Source organism: Salminus brasiliensis, chromosome 8, assembly GCF_030463535.1.
Source record: "Salminus brasiliensis chromosome 8, fSalBra1.hap2, whole genome shotgun sequence".
NCBI lineage: Eukaryota > Metazoa > Chordata > Actinopteri > Characiformes > Bryconidae > Salminus > Salminus brasiliensis.
In genome coordinates this window covers 19,753,784-19,774,610 of record NC_132885.1, presented here as the reverse complement: position 1 = coordinate 19,774,610, position 20,827 = coordinate 19,753,784, and the positions used below count along the sequence as shown (strand labels likewise).

At 43.6% G+C, this 20,827-nt stretch overlaps 1 protein-coding gene across 1 annotated transcript in view; it reads right to left on the bottom strand.

Annotated features, from left to right (window-relative positions):
• Positions 1-20,827, bottom strand: part of man1a2 (mannosidase, alpha, class 1A, member 2) — a 94,552-nt gene that overhangs the window by 49,308 nt on the left and 24,417 nt on the right. The window contains 2 exon segments of the mRNA XM_072686016.1: positions 2,365-2,461; positions 19,003-19,261. Of these exon segments, the coding sequence (XP_072542117.1) occupies positions 2,365-2,461; positions 19,003-19,261 (356 nt within the window).

The window sequence follows — 20,827 nt, the reverse complement described above, 5'->3', positions numbered from 1 at the left end:
TCTTACACTGTGTGACACAAGCAATGCAAGATGGGATTTTAACACAAACACTGAATACCTCATATTACGCCACGGGCCATCACCAAACGAAGGCTGGAAATCGCATGCAAAAACCGTCAGATAGAACGGCCTTACTGTTTGCTCACCTTATTCTGTTTATTTATTGATTTACTTATTTATTTGACAAAATTACTGCAACTGTACAGCTGGTTGTGTGTTCTTTTGATAGTGCTTGGCTTTACATAAAAAAGTAAATGCCTGCCTGCCAGGGAATCTCAGAAAAATCTCAGAATAGCATCAGGTTTAATTCACATGGCGTGAAGTCAGCGGGGACAGAGGGCCCGGCTTCAAAACACATTACACATTCGCCTTTAACTAGAGAAGGGTTTCTCAAACCCGGCTGTGATACACTACTCTGCACATTACAGGGTTTCCCCTGCTTTCAACACAACCAGTCCAACAAATGTGTACCATAGCTAGAACCTGCTGAAAAAAATCTAGCTAGGCTAAAGACTTTTAGCTAATGTGGTCATTAACAACCTCTTACAGAGTTGATCTGGGCATTTTAAAGCTGGAAACACACCAAAATGTGCAGGGTGGTAACTTTACAGCTGCGTTCCAAAGTCTAGGCTCCAACAGAGGTCGGGCAGGTCCTATTGGTCTTATAAATGGACACGGGCCACGTGGAGACGTCACTGGAAAGGTCCCGCTTCTTGTAATTATGGCGTGAAACTTGTGTGCATTATAATTACAAAAACGAACATGTTTATACAACCTCTGCTCTGGAGGCATTGGCGCCTAGTATTCTGAATGGACTACCAATAGCAACTTGTATTCCTGAGAGCTCACAACCAGCCATTCTTTCCACTTTTCCCATCACTACCAATACTATTCAAATGAATGCAGATAGATAAACCAGTCCCAAGCCAGTCTGAAGATCACTTACATTACTGTTCCTTATCAGGGCTTATGAAAAGATGGATTTAGGAGATGGAGAATATTGCATCGCTCCATTAGTGGCATATTAAAGTTTCCGAAAGCAATACGGTCGTCTCACTCTACACCCTCTGCAAGCCTACTGGAGGAATTCTCTCTCATTTCATAGCGAAATTATAGCGAAATACTAAATCTGGAAGAGCTCTGTGGTATTCCCTTAACACAATAACTGGAGGAAATGTAGTTAGCCAACAGAATATGACGTTATCATGCTGTCACCACCATCAGCAGCCATTAATAATGCTGCTCACATTCAGGTTGCAGGCTGCAGGACAGCACAGAGTCAGAGGAGACTCACATCAACTGTCCTACATGATTGCAGGTATTACATGACCTGCAATCATGACTTATAGTTTCATAATTATGAATTATAGCTTCATAATAATGTGTTGCAATAATCAACCGGTGAATCAATAACTTAATCAATGCAATTTCAACCCGAAATCCCATCGGTATGTTTGTAGTTGACACTTCTTTCCCCGTTTCAGGCATTCCTTCATGTATTTACTGCCCAGGTCTTCAGTACAGGCAGGGAACAGTGGATTAGTGCATTTAAGGAGGACACAAACATGAATCATCCCACTCTACCATTCATGAGTGCTATGTCCCGACACACACGCGCGCACGCACACAGTGATCAATACGGTCCATAGAAACCAGTCCTTTCCCAAATAGAGACAGAGCGTGAGAGAGATCCCAGTGAGGTAGAGAGGGTAAGGAGAGAAAGGCTGGCTCATTAATTATGAAAGTGAATTATCAGATGCATGGCACTTCCCTCTGCGTTTTGATTCTTTCATTCTCAACCCCCTCTGCATTCACTCTCCCTTTCTCACATTGTGCAACCGAGAGCCACAGTGCAGAGCAGCGGTGATATTCAAAACAACATCACAGAGAAAGCCAGAGTGAAAGCTAATGAGAACTGTGGGCCCACCAGCTCTCACCAGCTCTGGAAAAAACAGTTTATGGTCAATTTGCCAGAATGAACACTTCTGATTCTAGACACAAACACACACAGCTTTAGCTGCTTTAGTCTGATCTCCTATATCAGCGAGAACAGCTGGAGTGTTCAGTTAGCAGAGAAAAAGAATGCTGAAATGATTAAATACAACTGGACGTCGTGGTGATGCTGGACGCACCTGCCTCTTCATGCCATGTTACGCGCATGTCCGCACGTCTCTGAAAACACAGAAATTACACACTGCGAGGGCCCAGGAAAGTGGACGTGTTTGTGTATGTATTGAATTCCGCTCTGAAGAGAGCCACACACCAAGCGCAGTTATTTACATGCAAATGAGAGGACAAACCTGTGGGTACAGCAGATTTACGGGTGCAGTGGGGGGAGAAAGGGGAGGGGTGTACCTCACTCACCAAAGATATTCGTGGAATGTCCTTTCTTAGCGATGGGCTTGAGCTCGTTGTGTCCCCAGCCATACTGCCTGTAGCTGTCCCACGCATGCTTCATCATCTAGTGAGGCAGAGATACAAAAGGGAGTTAGTGAGGCTCATGAATACAAAGCAGCGGCATGGTGCAGCCTCAACACACACACACACACACACACACACACACACACACACACACACACACACACACACACACACACACACACACAGGGGATGTCAACTGGATCTGTAACAGGAGGTGCACACAGCTAAAGAACACATTAATGATGCGGCCTGGCAGGGCCTTGAACCTTGATGACATTTTCAGGGCATATCCTCTCAGATGGAGGTGGTCCCCGTGAGCAGCTCTCATTTCATGCAACAGCTCATGATTGAACCCTGGTGTCTTCTGTAATCTTCAGTGAAGCATTCTACACCTTTGACACAATAGTCAAGGTGGGAATTACTCTGATTTAAAGTGATCATTTTTGTCCCCATTCAAAAGAATGAAATCATAAATACAACAAAATAAAAGACCAGGCTGCAAAGCGACATCAGACTCGCATCAACATTATTCATCATCAAAAAACAAAAAAAAAACAAACAAACAAACAAACAAAAAAAAAACACATCAGTTTGAAATGTCTGCCTGGTGCTGAAAGCCAGGTGATTTTACACATGTTTCCATTAAAACGTCACACACAATTGAGACATTTCTGCAGAAACCTCTGCTGTTCAGAGATGCCGGGTAGGATGAGCAGTGGCCAGCCTCTGTGCCACCCCAACAACGTCCACCATACAGCTGGGTGTACAAATGCTTCAGACAGTTCCGGGAGAGCATAGGGCAGAGTCATTTTGCTGCTGAGATCTGGCATTTCAGAGTGTCGGCATTTCTATCCTGTGCGTCAGGATAGGAATATCCATAGGTCCACTTGTTTTCCAGTTACCTGCCACTTGTGCCAACTGAAAACGTAATCGCTTGACTCGCAGCCTTTACAAGTCATCGAAAACCCCTTTTTCATCATCCTTTTTATGCATTTTGGCTTTAGCAATATTTAAACCTGCCCTGCTTCCTAGTGTAACAATCTTTTATCAATCATTTTGGAATTGTGGGCTTTTTCCATTCCATTTTTGTGCAGTTTTAAAATGGTAGATTTTAAAATACCATTCCATTTTTTGGTGGATTGAACACCAACTAGTGGGTTACTGAGCTAGAAATGTCCGGTTGTATCCAGCTGCAGCTGTGAGGACAAAGCTCCTGGCTGGACAGAAGCCCAGCGCTGTGTGGAAATGTTTCTCTGGAAATTTCATCCACACAAACGAACAAATTCAGCAGCTACAGTTAGCAAACTAAATAATTACATCCACAAGACCAACTAATACTGCAGCTACAGTTAGCCAACTAATACAGCACCTACAATTAGCTAGCAGGCTAATTACATCCACAAAACCAACCAATTCTGCAGCTACAATTAGCCAACTAATACTGCAGCACTTAGCTATCTACACAATCAAGCTCAGTGCTGGACAGAACCGAGCCAGGGCCTTCTACCCGGCCCAAAGCAGCAGCTGATTCCCCTTCAAAATGTCTGCGATTTAGTACTTTTTCTGCATTTATAACTCTATAGAAATACATTTCTTGGGAATACTAATCCAGGTGGATGACGTCCAAATTTCTACTTTTTATAAATCTTTAAAGCACGGGCCGTAATGCAGATTTACATGGAAAATAAAATCTAAACATTCTGGATATTGCCATCAGTCCAAAATTCCCATATCAGTGCATACTTAAACATAAAGTAACAGTATATTAATGCTAATAATAAAACCTAGCAGTCCATTTTATCTGTGGGAAAGCACCTTCACACTGCCAGGTCAAGCTCAGCAGGCCTGAAAATGTGCGACGTGTTGGCTGCTTTATTAGCGAGATGGTGACGTTCCTTCCCACGGATTTATTCCAGGTTATTTTGAGGGCATTTGCTGCCCCTGCACTTGTGTTTCAAGGAGGAATGATGTTAAATATGGGGGTATTTTTACCCTTTGCCCCTGGTTATTTCTGACGCTGCAGTTGTGTGCAAAGTGTGTGCAAATCAGAAATGCAGCCCCTGCTGTGGCTATAACTCCGTCTGCCACACTTACACTGTTCAATTCAGCAGCCAGCAGGACTCAGCACACTGCTCATTTTACACTGTATGTAGGCGTGTTTCTGATTGGGATGAATGAACTGACCACATGAAGGTGTCTGTGTGTGTGTGTTTTGGCTACAGGCCTTCTTACGTTCTGTAGCCTACCTTTAGGTAGAATGAAGCCTTTAAGTCAGTTGCAAACTACCTGACATCCATCAACAATTTTTAAATGAAGTTCATTTTGTCATTTTGTTCATTGTGTAAACCACATGCTACCTTTGCATAACAAAAAGAGAGGGACAACTTACTGGATCTAGTCAGCCTAGTCTGACCACTGGATTTCTGGCTTGGGTCTGTGTACATGAAAGCTAGTTTCTAATGTGAACGTTTGTCAAAAGTCTCTGGAGCTTGCCAATCTGGATTTCTAGTATTACTGGAGGGTGGCATCCTGAGCACAAAGCCCAGATTTTCCTCTGCTGTTCACAGCCTATAACCTCCCTCTAGTACTCATGAGGGAGTCTGGCCAACAGAAGAAGAAGGGGGAAAAAAAAAGGCCAATAATTACATTGTGTTCTTGGCTACAAATTTTTCCATGACGCAAGCTGTGTGGGCCAAGGATTATTTAATTATCAAGCTGCGACCTGCAACTTGTTTTCCCCCAGATCTTTCTAAGGACCACAGTCTGACCACTTAGTCAAATACTGGACTAAATCAAGGACTGGCTCTTCACTTCGAAGACTAATGAACGCAGTTAATACACAGTGCATTAGTTATTTTGGCTGCTGAGTATAGAAGGATTATCCCAGAGAAGAGTCATATTATAGTCCATCCTCTCATTTAAGGGCTAAACTGTTTGCAGAAACTTGAGACAGCAAAGAAAAACCTTATTTCTAACTATTCCACAACTTCACTCAGCAGAGATGTACTTTCATTTATATTTTAGTTCAACCACAACTTCCTGAACCCGTTTCATCTACAGTTTCAGGCCAGTGTCTAGGCTTACTGTGTTCTGTCCTAGTTACGGTAAAATGGATACTTCTAATGTGCTTTCGGAAAAAGTCCTGCCAGCTAACTGCAATGATGGCATTTCTTACAGTCTCCACTAATCGCCTTGTCTACTGAGTCCCATATCAGCATCCTACCTGCATCATTGTTTTCACCGTAGACTCTCTGCAAAGTCTTGTTTACAGAGATTACCGACTTAACTGTGGCTCTTCAACTCTGAAGCAAAATCAGCATTTTCGTCCCTCACACAGTCTCTGAACCTTGGGGTACAGATGGTTCAGCACCTTGAAAAGAATGCTGCAATAAATGGTGTCCTCCATGGAGAACAAAGCATGATTGAACACTTATTTTCAGCACTGTCTCACCATTTCCCATCTGTACATCTGACCCAACCGAAGGGGACAGTCTACAAATCTTGGAAGCCTTAAAGAAATTAGGTCTGCCTTAGCCCGAGTATTCTGGGGACCTTCAATGGGAGCTTCAACATGATTGGAACCACTCTTAATATCGACCCTCGTCTGGATAATCATGAGTCAGTCATTACCCTCTTGTGGTCAAACGCCTGGAGCGATGCTGCTGCCTCCTAAACATCTCAAGGGCATGACCTGTAAACGTGCTTACGATTGACATGCTACCCTATTGAAGGCCGATATTATTGACAGCCTTCATTTGAGCTTTCAACTCCTTGTGTTCCATGTCTGCATTATTCTCTCTGTATTTGGATGCATGGCATTTGGCTGACGCTCTTATCCAACTTACACTGATCAGCCAGAACATTATATACCACCTGCCTGATCTTAAGTAGGTCCTCCTTGCGCCGCCACAACAGATTTGAGTGTGACCTCTGAAGGTGTCCTGTGGTATCTCGCACCAAGATGTTAGCAACAGATTCTTTAAGTCTTGTGAGGTGAGAGGTAAGGTGAGCCTCAATAGATCACATCAATGAGCCCTAGGTGCCCACAACCCTGACGTCTTTTCACCGGATGTGCTTTCTTGGACCAATTGCGAGAGGGATTGACCTCTGCATATCAGATAAACCCCACAAGATCTGTCAGATCCTTATGCTGGCCCATTTTCCTGCATTTAACCATCAAGAACTGACTGTTCCAGAACTGATCCATCCTGTTATGGCTGATGAGTGCACATTTTGTATCATGTTAATCACTCAGGTAGGAGACTAGTGATCATAATCTTGCCCAATGACTCTTATTATTGGTGCAGTGTGGTGTGCTTTGCTGAGCCAGGAAATCAAACCCATGTCTACAGTTGTTGGTATTTCAGACCACTGGGGTCCACAAGGATGGCTCTCCCTGTCCCCAATCACTCACAATTGAAGGCTTCTGTTTGCTGGCGTATCACAATTGGCAGTTAGTGCCCTCCTCCAAGCATGCTGAACAACAAGACTGATTGATTTACTAGAACGATCCCTGTGATCCCTGAGGGGTCAATAGTGTTTATATCAATTCCTGTAGCAGACAGATCTGTCTGCTCCACCCTCCCATCAACACAGCAGAACACAGTGTGTCCGAAACAAAGGGAAAAAAAGATTAGCCGTGTCTGCCCGTCTCTGCTAGGCTGACTGAGTGTTAGTAAGTGTTCACCATATACTGGTCATCCTCACCTTTAATAATGCTGTTGGATATTGTAATTTAGATATGCGAAGCTCGAAACCATGATTAAAATAATAGTTTTTCAGAGGAAATCAGCTAAAACATGCTTTTTTTAGTGATTAGATGATGTAATTTGTTAAATTAGCTTATTTTCTCTCTCATCATGTAGTAGTTACATGCCGCCTAGTGTAACGATATCAGTCCTTTACATAAATCAAATAAACTATTTTCACAGATTGACAAAAAACATTAATAAACAAATATAAAATACTGATTATGTATGTGACACGAGAAGCAAATATGTGCACAGCACATTAAAAATCTAATATATTTATAAAAGATTTACTGTTACACCTATTTAGGGGCTTAGGGTTAAGCCGAGAACTGGGATAGGGCCAATGTGCTGCTCAATCTCTTGGAACAGAAGGAGCTGTGCCGCTCACTCACGGGCAGTTTTGGTGATCATGGGAAGTAATGTTAGCTACAGTTTGTAGAAAAGTCAATAGATTTGTCGCTACTCGCTTTTTAAAAAAGTATTAAAAAAAGTCACAAAGTCTAGCGACAACATCCCCAAAGTTGGCAACACTGAATCCTAATGCTACGTTACCGCCAATGGAACTACTCTTCATTTCAGTAATGATGAGTAATGTAGTTTATCTGTTGAGTCATCGCAGCCCTTAAACTGTCCATCGCAAATATGTGTTTTGTGGACAAACAATAATGTTTGTGGACATCCCTTCCAAGTTGTATCCACTGCTGGCACAGATGTGTAAATGCACACAGAGCTTATAGTGTAATATGGCCAATAGTATAAGAATTTCTGCAGCAGATAAACATGAACTTATTGGCATCATGTCTAATGCCAGCTGTGTGCTAGAGGGGGTATAAAGCCCCCCAGGAGTGGAGCTGTGCTCTCTGGAATGATCATGCTCCATCCAATACCGTTGGGATGTGTTAGGGATGAGGTGGGGTGGCGATCATCTAACATTCTGACCTCACTAAAGCTCTTGTCGCTGATTAAGAGCAAATCCTCACAGCAATGCTTCTAAATCTAGTAGAAAACCATCTTTCCTGGACAGTAGACAGAGTTACTCCCAAAAACAGCAGGATCAACTCTACATTAATACCCTTGATTTTGAAAGAAACAATACACGAGTAGGTGTCCCAATATTTTTGTCCATTTAGTGCATCATGATAATGCTAACTATACAATGAAAAAAATGCAGACCTAATTCTCACCCAGAGGAAATTGTTAAAACATTCAGTCAACGGCAGGGTGATGTAAAACTAGAGAACTGGAAAGTATCTACAACCTCAGAAAGACTTTTGAAGGCACCAGTCCAATGAGAGCAAGCACCTACCTTATTTCCAAATAAACAAAGAAGAACTTCAGAGCACGTGAACTGATTACAATGTGCCTAAAACATAGTATAAATGGATCTGCATTAGATTTGATGAAGTGCGGGGTACATAAATACACTGAACTGCTCCTAATAATTTCAAAGACGGCCTAGAAACAGCCCGAAGCGGTAACTCTTACAACCATGATAGAGATGAGCAACACAGTGAGAAATTCTAACCTTAGACAGAAGCTTCTTCCTCCACTGAAGGATAAGGAAACTGAAGCTCTGTAGGTGTTTGAGAGCATGTTTAGATCTTAAGGAGGGACATGGCTAGCATCCTTAAGTCGAGGGGTTGCTGCTGTAAAATCTGCTGCAACCATCTGCAGACACACGCACAGAATTGGCCATAAACAAATCCATCACAATGAAATTCTAAATTATGCACATTATTGCGGCTTCTGCAGCCACAATGTGTATGACTCCGCTCGCTGCTTGGAGAGGGGTATTATCTAGCACTGTATCATCAAGAGGCCATCGTTTGGCTCTGTTCTGAAGGCTGGAGGATGGAGGCTGTGGGCAGACCTGGCCCTGTTTTTCTTGTTATATGAAGGTCAGAAGAAGAGGTGAAGATTCTGTAGAATCAAAACATGGTTCATACATAAACACTGAAAATCCAATTGCATCAAATTGGCCTGACAACGTGTATTCTTGGAGCCCTCCACAACAGTCTTAGCACCTCCCTTACAGCCTCAACAATCACCTTTCCTGTAGCCAATCCAGGCATTCAGACAGTGAAATACGCTTCTTCTGAGGTCATTGTCGCTGGATTTTTTTAGAAGCGTGACGTTGGCAGTGAGAAGCATGGCTGTTAGGTATGTTACATGAAGACATTATTTGGTGCCCTGACGGTTTCTCTACACTGCTCTGAAAGGCAAGCGTGAGAGGGAGATCCTTTTAAAGCAAATCACTCTGTCTGGAGCGCTTCCTAGAGACGAGACTCAGCCAACTCAGCAGGGCAGGAGGGGGGATGGAGAGGTGTAGAGAAAGGAAGGAAGAATTAAGAAAAGGAAAATGGCAAGAAATGGCAAAGAGTAAAGGACGACGCAGGCAAGGTGCAGGAGAGAGAGAGAGACAGCAGAAGCAACAGTAGTTAGAGAGCTTTGACTATCCTTCTCCATCAGCAGGGACAAAATCCTGCAGACAGGTAAAGGAGCAGCATTAGTGAATCTTGGCATCTCACTGCTACAGTGCTATAAAGAGTGCCGGAGAGCTTTATTGGGGACTCAAATTCAAGCCTGACCAAACCCACAGCCTCATTCCCCTTCAGACATTTCCAATTCCCATTTATTGGCTAGGCCTCCTCCTATCAAATGATGCTACCAGTACCAGAGGGTGATGGCTAGCACCAGCTTCTGAACTGCTGCTAACGCAATATCACAGAGTAGCCCAACATGGAAGAGACCCATAGAGGTGTCACAGTGGTGCCGTCCTCCTGTTGTGTGCACTGTGCTGTTAGCTAGTGGAAAAGATTGTTGCTGGGTTAGATTTTTGCCTTGCCCCCAATCACTTCCCTGGGTTTGGCTTTGAGTCTTACTGGTAAAAAGAAATGAATTACATTACATAAAATAAATGAGCTTTTCCTGTTAATGTGTTTTAACTCCATTTTAGTGGTTGTCCAGTTTGTTTTTGATGGAGCAGACGTAAGAAATTAAGAGACCTCAAAAGTGAGTCACCTTATCTTAGCATTTAGCCTAGTGTGGATCCCCGCCGCCTTTGTTTTTGTTATTTCCATGTACCAAACTCCCATTATTGAAGCGGTACAGAAAAAAAACCCTGGCAATTCATGCTCCTGGGCTCCCCCTACAGTTCAAAAGTGCATTTCAAGTTTCCTTGGATGAGCTAAGAAATACAGAACACTCACTGAAAGTAAAAGAAGCATGTGGAATGACATCTGTACAGTAACAGATTTTACTGGAGATTACGCTCGTGAGAACTGCGTAATGCTGCGCTATCCCAACCCGCTTCTCCAAAGTAACATACTGCAGTTAGCAGCGTGCCGAGCCTAGAGCAACAACAACAACAACAGCAACAACAACAAAAGGGAATGGAAGGCCCAATGGTCTTTAATGCCAACAACATGCACAAAGTCTACAATGCAGATGAACAGTTGAAGGTAAAAAGTGAAGAATCATGATTTTGAGAAAAAGTAAACGTAGTCCAAAGTCTGTCAAAGAACGACCTCAGATGTGAAATCTCAACTGGACCCGAGTCCAGCAGATATGTGAGAAATTAAGTTCAAACCTGACTGCGCTCAACTTGATAAGACGGGTCCTGTCGGATTCGGGCTCATATTTTATGCTCTAGGGAGCAATGCTATAATAGCAGTGTGAGGGAGGAACTCTTGAGAAGTCCCGGGATAAAAGGTAGATGGTGGGAGGTACTCAAGCACACAAACTTCATTTTCGACTCTGCAGAGGCATGAGATACCCCGCACACCCAGAAAACACATTAGCCAGCGCTGGGTCTGCAGAGAAGCACTGACCTTCACAATGGCAGTCAAACTTTAGCTCAAAACCCACATTTCACACACTTGATGCAAGAGAGTGCCCTTTACAATCACCTCCAGGGGGAACAGCAGTAATTAGTATTAACCCCCCCCAACAGGCTTCCCTGTACATGGCGTAAAAAGGAGCGCATTCATAAATCTCTCCCTGCACTTCAGCTCATCTCCACTGCACTCCAGGGGAACTGTGCTGCAATCAGACATCTCCGCTGCTGCTGCTGTCGCACACAAAGCTCACGGCACCACACAAATTATTTAATGCCCCTGGTGTCCGCTGGAGTCAGTTTGATTCATGCGGGTCCCTCCTTCTGTCCTCTTTCACTGTAGTCCGTTTAAAGTTACACTACCCCATTAGATGTAGGGGGGGGGGGGCTGGGACGGAGAACAAGACGGACGCAGAGTGGGCCTCAGGGTGCTACAGCGCCACAGAGGGCAAGCTCAGGTACTGCACTGCAGAGGAGGGGCTCAGCACAACAGCATTAATAGTTTTACTGATTACCAATAGATATTATATTAAGTTTATGGCTGAAAGATCATCAATCGATCGAATCACACCTGATTCTGATCATCATCATCATGATCATCATCGTTTTATTATCCAGGCCTAGTCTGAGGATAATAATAATGGCACATTCTCTGCTTTCATTCATCCTGAAACAGTTTTAGGCCCTCATCCCAGATTCAGGCGAAAGACATCTTTGAACTAAATCAGTTTAATTGGCTGAATCAGCTATTGTTCCTGATTTGGTTCACAGTTCAAGCATGGAGACAGAGACAGACACACACACACACACACACACACACACACACACACATTTTAATACCCTCTCAAGTTCATTTCCCCTCATTTTGGTGTGACCTTGGTTGTTGGGGACACTGCACTCCTCCCCTCTCTCCCTCCCTGCCTCTGTCTCTCAGGCATATGCTCAGTCATGAACCTGGCACAGTAATCGTCCCCATGCATACCAGCTCCCAGCACCCTGAGAGCCTCCCGCTCCCTCTGCCAACAGCAGAGCATTCTGAAACACCTCCAACCTCCAACAGCAACCCAGCTCTGCTCCTAACGAGCAAGGAGCACACTACACACCTGTGCACCATATACACACACATACACACCAACTGAACTGTACTTTCAGTTCTCTTTGCTCCATTTAGAAAACGTCCCCAGTTGCACTGCCTGTCAAAAGTCTGGACATCTCGGTTTTTAAAGTGGTTCTAATCAAATAAGCGAGCTTTCTTTATCAGTTTACAAGAAGCTTTTCAATTAAACAGAAAGCAGGGCTGAGAGCAATCGTCCATTCATGGATAATTATTTATGACTCCTATTTAATCATGATAAATATGAGCCTTTTCTTAAATGTGCTCATGCCCTGCGAGCTGTAATGTTGGTAGTACTGAGGTGTGGGCTTGGTCTTGTGTCTGTGTGGACATTAGTTAGACTCAACCATGTCTTAATATCGAACTAAATTGTTTCAAATTTCTTTGAAACCAAATGAGTGCAAAGCTTCCTTTAGTTCTGTATAGTTTCCTGGATTATATTACACAGACTATATGGACAAAAGTATTGGGACACCTGTTCCTTTATAGTTTCTTCCAAAATCAAGGATACAGAAACAGAGTACTTCCAACTCAAGTCTCTACTGTCCAGGGAAATTTGATTGCATTCAGCAACAACAGTGTTACTGAGGTCAGGATGGCAAATAGTCACCATCCAACCTCATCCCGAACTCCGAGCGCCGACCATCATTCCAGAGATCACAGTTGTACTGGAGGGGTGTGAAGGTGGCGGGGAGCCCAAGTCAAGTGGCTTTTGTCGTCATTTCAGCTCTATACAAGAACACAGTGGAATGAAGGTGCATTTTTTCCAGAACAAAAAGTGCAACATGGAACAAAAACGAGAACAAAAACACAGGACAGGACAGGACAGACTGCAAAAGTGCAACGTGCCCACACCTGACCTAGGCACTGGTGCAAACTGGTTCATTCTGATTTGCTATCTATTAGCAACACGTCTCTACAGGGACTAGACAAGCTGTGTGTCAGCAATGGGTGCAACTTAAAGGAGCTGAACACATTTATTAGAGGGGGTGTCCACAAACATTTGGACCTGAAGCGTATGTGCATTTATCAAAAAAATAAATAATAAAAGAAGGTAAAGGCATTACTTTGATATTACTAGTCCAGACCTCCTCCTCAAAAGAACGACGACAGGAGATGAAAGATGTGAAAGTATGAGAAGATAGCCTTACTAATAACTGCACATTTCTTACTTTAATGAAAAACAAGAGCGAAAATCAATCTTTTAGAGGGAATTTTCAAAAGACCAGGTGTAGCCAAATCTTTGATGGGCTGTGTACTACTGAGATCAAAGCAAGAACAAAGCACAGGAGCCTGTAGGTGATCAACTAGAACAAGCAGTTCATACCCCCACTGCTCCCACAAACACAGCCTGCAGTTTACAGAGCACATCACCTTTAACTGTCTGCACTGCCTTTCCAGTACTGCTGTTCTAATGCACTTCTGACTGTGACCATCTGAGATCAACTTCAGGCAGAGCAAAGGCACAGGATGTAGACACACACTCACAGGCACTGCCAACAGCATTGTCAGATAGAGGGCAAAAGGACAGAGATCTCTCTCTCTCTCACTCTCTCACACACACACACACACACACACACACACACACACACACACACACACACACACACACACACACACACGACATGCTGCCATGCCTCTGCAAGTGCCAACGGGGCAGAGCACAGCAGAGCGGAGAGCAGCCAGGGAGCTCTCAAACAGATTCCCATCCCTGTAAGCTTATCACTTGCTTTATGTACAGAGAGCTTGACTGGGGTAATTACTGTTAGCACACCGTTAGATCCGACACCTGAGAGTGTGTTAGGAGAGCTCCAGGCCAGATACCTCCACACAGCATGGAGCTGCACGAACAGCAATTACAGAAAAACACGATACCCACCCAGCGTCGCCCTCCTCAGCTCCGAGAGAGAGTGAGAGAGAAGAAGACGGACAGAAAGGAAGCAGGAGAACAGACAGACAGACAGATGCTGGAAATGGAGAAGAACAGACAGAGAGAGAAACAAGGGGCAAGGAACAAGTTATAGTGCCACACAGTAAAAAAAAATTACCTTCTAACAGACAAACTGCACAATACACACAGGAGCATGCACTCACAAACACTAAACCCTGGCAGACGCCATGAAAGCTCCACTTATGTTCAGTCTTTCACACTCTCACTCTCTCTCTCGCTCTCCCTCTCAAGCTCTCTCCCTCTTATTCTGCGTCTCCGCTCCGAGCGTTAGCCACATACTAATCCACACAGGAGAACCGAATCCAGAGCTTCCGTTTAATCTGTTCAAACAAGACGCCTTGCTCAAATAGCCGAGGTGCGCTGCCGTGGCAACAGCCTGGGGAGAAAGGAACGGTGGGAGCATCTTGTTCTCAGTCAACACCTCTGTCACGCTAATCAAAGTTAGCACAGCGCTAATGAAGGCGCAGCGCACAGCAAAGATCAGCTCACCTGAAATAGTTCAGCTCCTTTATCCCGCACTGCTTTAAAAAAAAAAAAAAAAAAAAAAACACCACACACACACACACACACACACACACACACACACACACACACACACACACACACACAGTACAAAACATGCAACTACACACAGATCCCACAACCCCGCACACACACTCCGATCACAATTTTTTCTTCCCAATGTGGTACGGCCAATTAACCCACCTGTTACCCATAGCCCCTCCTCTAGCAGTATGCAAGGCTCCAGACACTAGGAGTCAGGACTTATCACACTTCTCCTCTGATACATGTGAAGCCAACCGCCATCTCTTTTGGAATCACATCGCCAGGCAGCCAACACTCTCGGAGGAAAGTGCCAGGTTCCCAGCTCCACCACAACAGCTAACAGGCGCCTGTTATGACCAACTGTGCTCAGACTCTAAACTGTATCTGAAGGATAAAAGGAATAATAGTAATAATAATAATAATAATAATAATAATAAAATTATTATAATAAGAATAATTAGAAATTTCAGAATCAGCAGAAAAAAAATTCAAATTAAGAGAAAAATCTCAGTTTGAAATACCCAATACCTTGAAATATCTAAACGTCCCTTTGAAACTGATATTTAATGTATTTATTTCCCTTCAGAGGAGTGGAATGAACAGAGTTTGGGCTCCTGCACAAAAACAACTGCATTTTAATAATTTTAATACATCTGTAATTAGCGATTTAACGGATCACGGATAATCCACGATCTGTACAGATTGCGCGCAACGGTTCAGGATGCACGTGAACCACGGATTAATGGACAAAACCATAACACACCTTGGAAAGCGGTTTTTCAGCTGCTGTTACTTTTTACAGTAATAATTCCTTCAATCTGGATGCAGAGCTGCAGTGAAAACATACAGACTGAGCAGCTGTCAGTCATGTGAACGGAGCGCAAGGATTAAACCGGTACACTTTGTAAACATTGTGCCATGAGAGTCAGAGAGCAACACATCCAGCACATCTGCAGCTACAGCACTTTGACGTGGGAGTGGAGAGCAGAGTTCTATTAATGTGAGGAGTGGGAATCTCAGTTTTATTTCCTTTTTCTTTTGGAACAATCCTGTATCATGTCCCATTTCTTTCAATACGATTTCCACAACTAAAGGCTACAATCCAAATATGATCCTAGTCATAACCCTATACAAACGTTTGGACACTCGTTCAAATTGATATTTTGGTGATTATCTGAGTGACACTTAGGATATGTTCACTCAGCAGGTATAATTTCATCATATGTGACATTGGAGTGTTATGTGTGTTATTGGAGTGAATGTCGGATATGGGTGATGTTAAAAAGATGAAGAAAAAGCTTTGATAAATAAATAAATGAATACGATTAGCCACTGTAAAGGGAAGAATTCCTATAAACGTACTAAACTACTGTTTATAAGGATTAGCATGATTTTTTTTTTTTTTGGCACTGCTGGTGAAATCTATTCCTGTATACAAAGGTCTTGCAGTAAGAGGAGGACTACAGCACTTAACTCAGTTCAGTACTTTACTGTTATGTTTGAGTGCTATAAGAAACCTGTAGCCCGTCAGTTACCGTCATACTGGGTCAGTGCAAGCTGTTATAACATTTTGTCTGTGCTGATTTTCCATGGGTTTGATTTTTAAGACAACTTGACCGTCAAACACACACACATACACACACACACACACACACACACACACACAAAAAGGTAAAAGGTCAAGGTTCCCTGGTGAACAGCAGATGGCCCTGCTGCGAGGTTTCCACTGAGAGAGAAGTGGACCTTGCCCTACAGGACACAAAAACAGTTCTGTCTCCTCCGTCTGTCTGTGAGGTGGAGTGTGTGTGCGCGCGCGCGCATGTGTGTGTGTTGTGGGGTGATTCAAATGTCAGAAAATGCAGCATGCATGGTTTTAGTAATGTATAAAAGTAAAGTGGTGTGCAAAAGTTTGGGCACCCCTGGTTAAAGTTTCTGTAACTGTGAAGAGCTGAGAGAGCAGAGGATAAAACACCCTCAGATTACTTTGACTTAAAGGTTCCAGACCTTAAATATCTCGCTAGGGCTATGGCTTGTTTATATTTGCTGTTGGGAAAGGCCATGTGATGAACCGACTGACCGCATCTAATAAACTTTAGCTATTCCTTTTCAAACAATAAGTGATTTAGAGCCTCTAAACATGCTATTTACTAAACTTCCAGTAAATAACTACTGTATCTCATACCCATATCTCATTCCCTGAAGTACCAAACTATAACCAGGAGCAAAGTTAGTGCAGAGGTTTCTACATGTTTGTTGTCTCTGGTTTAGGCAGCTTTTCTGTGGTGTGATCACATTACCTGCCACGCTGAAACTGGTATTGGAGAAAGGAGCCGCAGATAAGAGGATCCACAGTCAGTATGTTAGGAGCTGCCTTTCAGTACTCCCGGCTCTTTCTTCAGCTTACATGGTGAGTGCTGGTGAAGCAGGAAAGCTGCTTTTTCTTTTTCTTTTTTTTGGAAAGCTGCTTTCACCCCATCCCTGCAATACTCTCACCAATGGCAAATGCCATGAGGTGCGACTAGACAACGGTATACTGCAGGTGTGCGATTGTCTGCATTCACACCAGTGCAACTCAGGATAGACAGCATCTCCTGATCTCAGCAGCCCCTTATGTGACCCATTATACAACAGAGCAAAGCAAAATTCTACATTTCACCATCTCTGTCTCTTTTGCTCACACACAAAACACACACACACCTACCTACGTCTGTACGGCTCATCTGAGAGGTGTTATAATGCTCAGACATATGGCTCGTCAGTAGCCTCTCACCCCAGGTCTCTATAGCTGGAGTCTCTTTATGACTCGGCAGATCTCAGTGCCATGATTAGGGCAGCTTTAAAAGCCCTGCATCAGCCATCCACTTATCCCGGCTTTACGGTCAATGGAACCGTTCACCCCCTGGGGAAACGGATATCTTGGCCAACCACTTACACACTTACACACGCTCACCCCAACAGGGGGAAAACCTGTATTTCCCAAGAGCACCAAACCATACAAGCTTAAATACTCATTAGAACCAATTAGCAATAACAGACTACTTAGAAATAATGGGCTGGGAAATGTAACATTTCATGCAAAATGGCTACTTCATCATCCACAGCCCACTGGCTAGTACCTCGTGCCTTAGAGGCAGCAAATGAAAAGACAAAAAAAAATAAAACAACAAAATTGTCCACTGAAAGCCCAACTGACAAGTCCAAACAGAACTCATCTATACCTCGCCAACATTCCCCAACATGGCTGTCTTTAACCCACTTCTTCCTGCCAGTCTGAGCTCAGACGATGTGTTAATGCGTCAGGCTGCAACTTATTTTCTCAAAGACTCCTGAGCATTTGAAACTGGAGAAATCCATAACGGTCAGTTTTATTTTCAGTAAGCAGTAAATCAGCCACTGGTCCCAACTCACACGGCGTTACTCTCATCTAAGGCAGGACCGCATTTTCAAAGCCTGATAATTATATCTGCAGATATTCTGCGTTTGAGTCAAAGCCAGCCGTAGATTAAATGGGCTGTAACTGTTCAAGTCCAAGTACCTTTTAAAAGGAAATGATGAGAAGTAATTAACTGAGAATGAGCAGGAAAACTATTTCAGGTTTGCTCTTAACCGAGCATAGCCGAAATACAATCTACAGGGAGAAAATAATTACACTGACTCGCTATCCTCATACGCACACCCCCACCGCAACAGAGTAATGTCTCATTCTCAATTTACTCACCCAACAATAAAACCTGAGCACTCTTGAGCTGCGAAATACATCGCAGACAATCTAAGCATCACCTAGAGCTTCTGGGGACAATAATATCCTCTGGCACAAATGAAGCATTAACAGAATTCCAGGCAGACAGTTACACATGTATATAATAATACACAAATACATACAGAAACACTGAGCAGAAGGTTACCTATGGAGAAACCAATCCATCAACAAGCAGAAGGCCACTTGAAAGATGAAAAAAAAAAAAAAAAAAAATGACAGGACAAAGATAAAGTAACTGTAAGTCTGAATCACCGCTAGGTTAATTAAATAAGGGTGCTGAATGTTTATGATGAATAAATAAATAAATAAAAATCAAGCAGACCAAAATGAGTCCCAATGAGTTCAGACCTGTCTGGTGGAAGCAAGAAAGTAAAAACCTCTTCTTAAGGGTCTCTGATGCAGACAAAAAACAATCGATTACTGCGATTACTGTATTGGCACCTGCCCAAACCAATCACACGATTACTAGGTGGCGCAGGCACATCTAAAATGATCATACTGTTCTCTGTGCAACTGTGTGCACCAAACTGTGACCCCCCTGTGCACCATGACAGTTTTATAGGAATACATATACCGTCACACACCTCTCAATCAATCAATCACTCACACACACACAGGTCTCACCTCTCTGATCTTGTCCCGTTTCTCTTTGACATCAGGATCTCCAGGATCTCCATCATTGATCCCCACCACTTTGGGCATGGGCACTGGAGGCAGAGGCTTGGGTCCTTCTTTCTTTTTCAGGTCCTCAGCCACCTTGGTCTTTTCTGTCTGGATCTCTGCCCTCAGCTCTTCTTTGGACTTCCGGAGCTTCTCCTTTGCCTCCTGCAGCGCCCGCTCGTGATCCGCCCGGATCTTATCCCGTAGGCTCTCCTCCTCTTCCCTGCAAAGGCAAAAGCACAGCAGAGACACACATGCATAAGAGGCAACAGTGCTATAGTTCATCACACAATGTCACAGACTTTCCCCATTTACCTGCAAATAGCATCCTGGTCATCGGTATAATCACGCCCCCGCTACAGCAAACACAATTATTTACTTACTGGGATGAAATCTTTAGATAGCTCTAAAAAGTACTACTAAAAAACTCAATACTGTTCCCTTCAGCCTGACTTGTGCAGGCCTAGAACATAAAGCTAGCGCAAACAGATATAGGCCTTCACACGAAGAGGAAGTGAAGCAAAGCCATCAGGCAGCAGCCAGGAAGTGAGTCAACTTTATACACATAAACTAGAGCCCAACATCAGGAACAATCCATTATAAAATAAACCACTGCGACCATACACAAACAACCACCACCACAGCTGGAGCCAAGCAGACAGGAGGGAAACTCATCACAAGCATTGCTTCACTCTGAGGAACATACAAAGCATATGTGGGAGTTCCCGCAGGGGTTCTGAACCACAAAGAGAGATCGCATAATGCGAATCGACCCTGGTAGAGTAACGCGATCCGATCATACATGCACACAGTGCCGCAAACAAACACACTGTAAATACAATCGTTCGCTCTGTGGGAGGGGAAGGGAGTGTTCAAGTGAAGTGAAATCACACAAAGAGCAACAGACAGAGCATCAGACAAAGACCACGAGCAAAGAGAAGTGAAAGAGTGTAAGGAAAAGAGGTCAGGTGGATACAGTGGCACGGACAGAGATAGGCTGAGGCGACATCACTTATCTCAGAGCGGTTCAAACAACTGCCTCAGGCTATAAGCCCACACTGGCCACAAGACAGACAAGACTGTGTGGGGACAAACTCGATGGAGATGCAGCCTCAGAATACAGTTTGACATCTCTGATGCAAACAAATCATGAACATCAACCTCTAAACTGCTTGAACAAATCTAAGAGAACAGTGTTGGGAGTACAAACCTTTTCTTTTTTGCCTACTTGGTATTGTGCATCTTGGGCTCGGGTAACATACAGAACAGGGACAAAAGTATTGGGACAGCTGTTTATTCACAGTTTATTCTGAAAACAATTGTATTTTGCTTTTCCTGGAGAAACCGGCTCTACTGTCCAGGGAAGGCTTTCTACTACAATGCTGGGGGGATTTATACCACTCTAGCAATGCATGGTGCCAGTAGGTTCATGTTTATCTGCTCCATGGAGTCCTACACTATGGTCAATACTTCTCTACGGAGACTAGACAAGCTGTGTGTGTGCACACGTGTGTGCATTTGCACATCTGTGTCAGCAACTGGTGCAACCTAAAGCAGTTGAATGCATTCATGAGGGGGGAGAAAAAAAAAGAAAAAAAAAAAGGCCACAACCATTTGGCCATTTAGTGTATCAAGTTTCAAAAACCTCCAACCTCACCTACAGAAACTGGTTGGAGATGGACCTTTTCAGCTGGGTGAGGGTGGTTTAAAGCAGTACTATCCAGCAGTCAGTAGATCTTGCTCCTGGGCTTCCCCTTCAGTCAGGAAGTGTAATTTGTGTTTTGAGCAA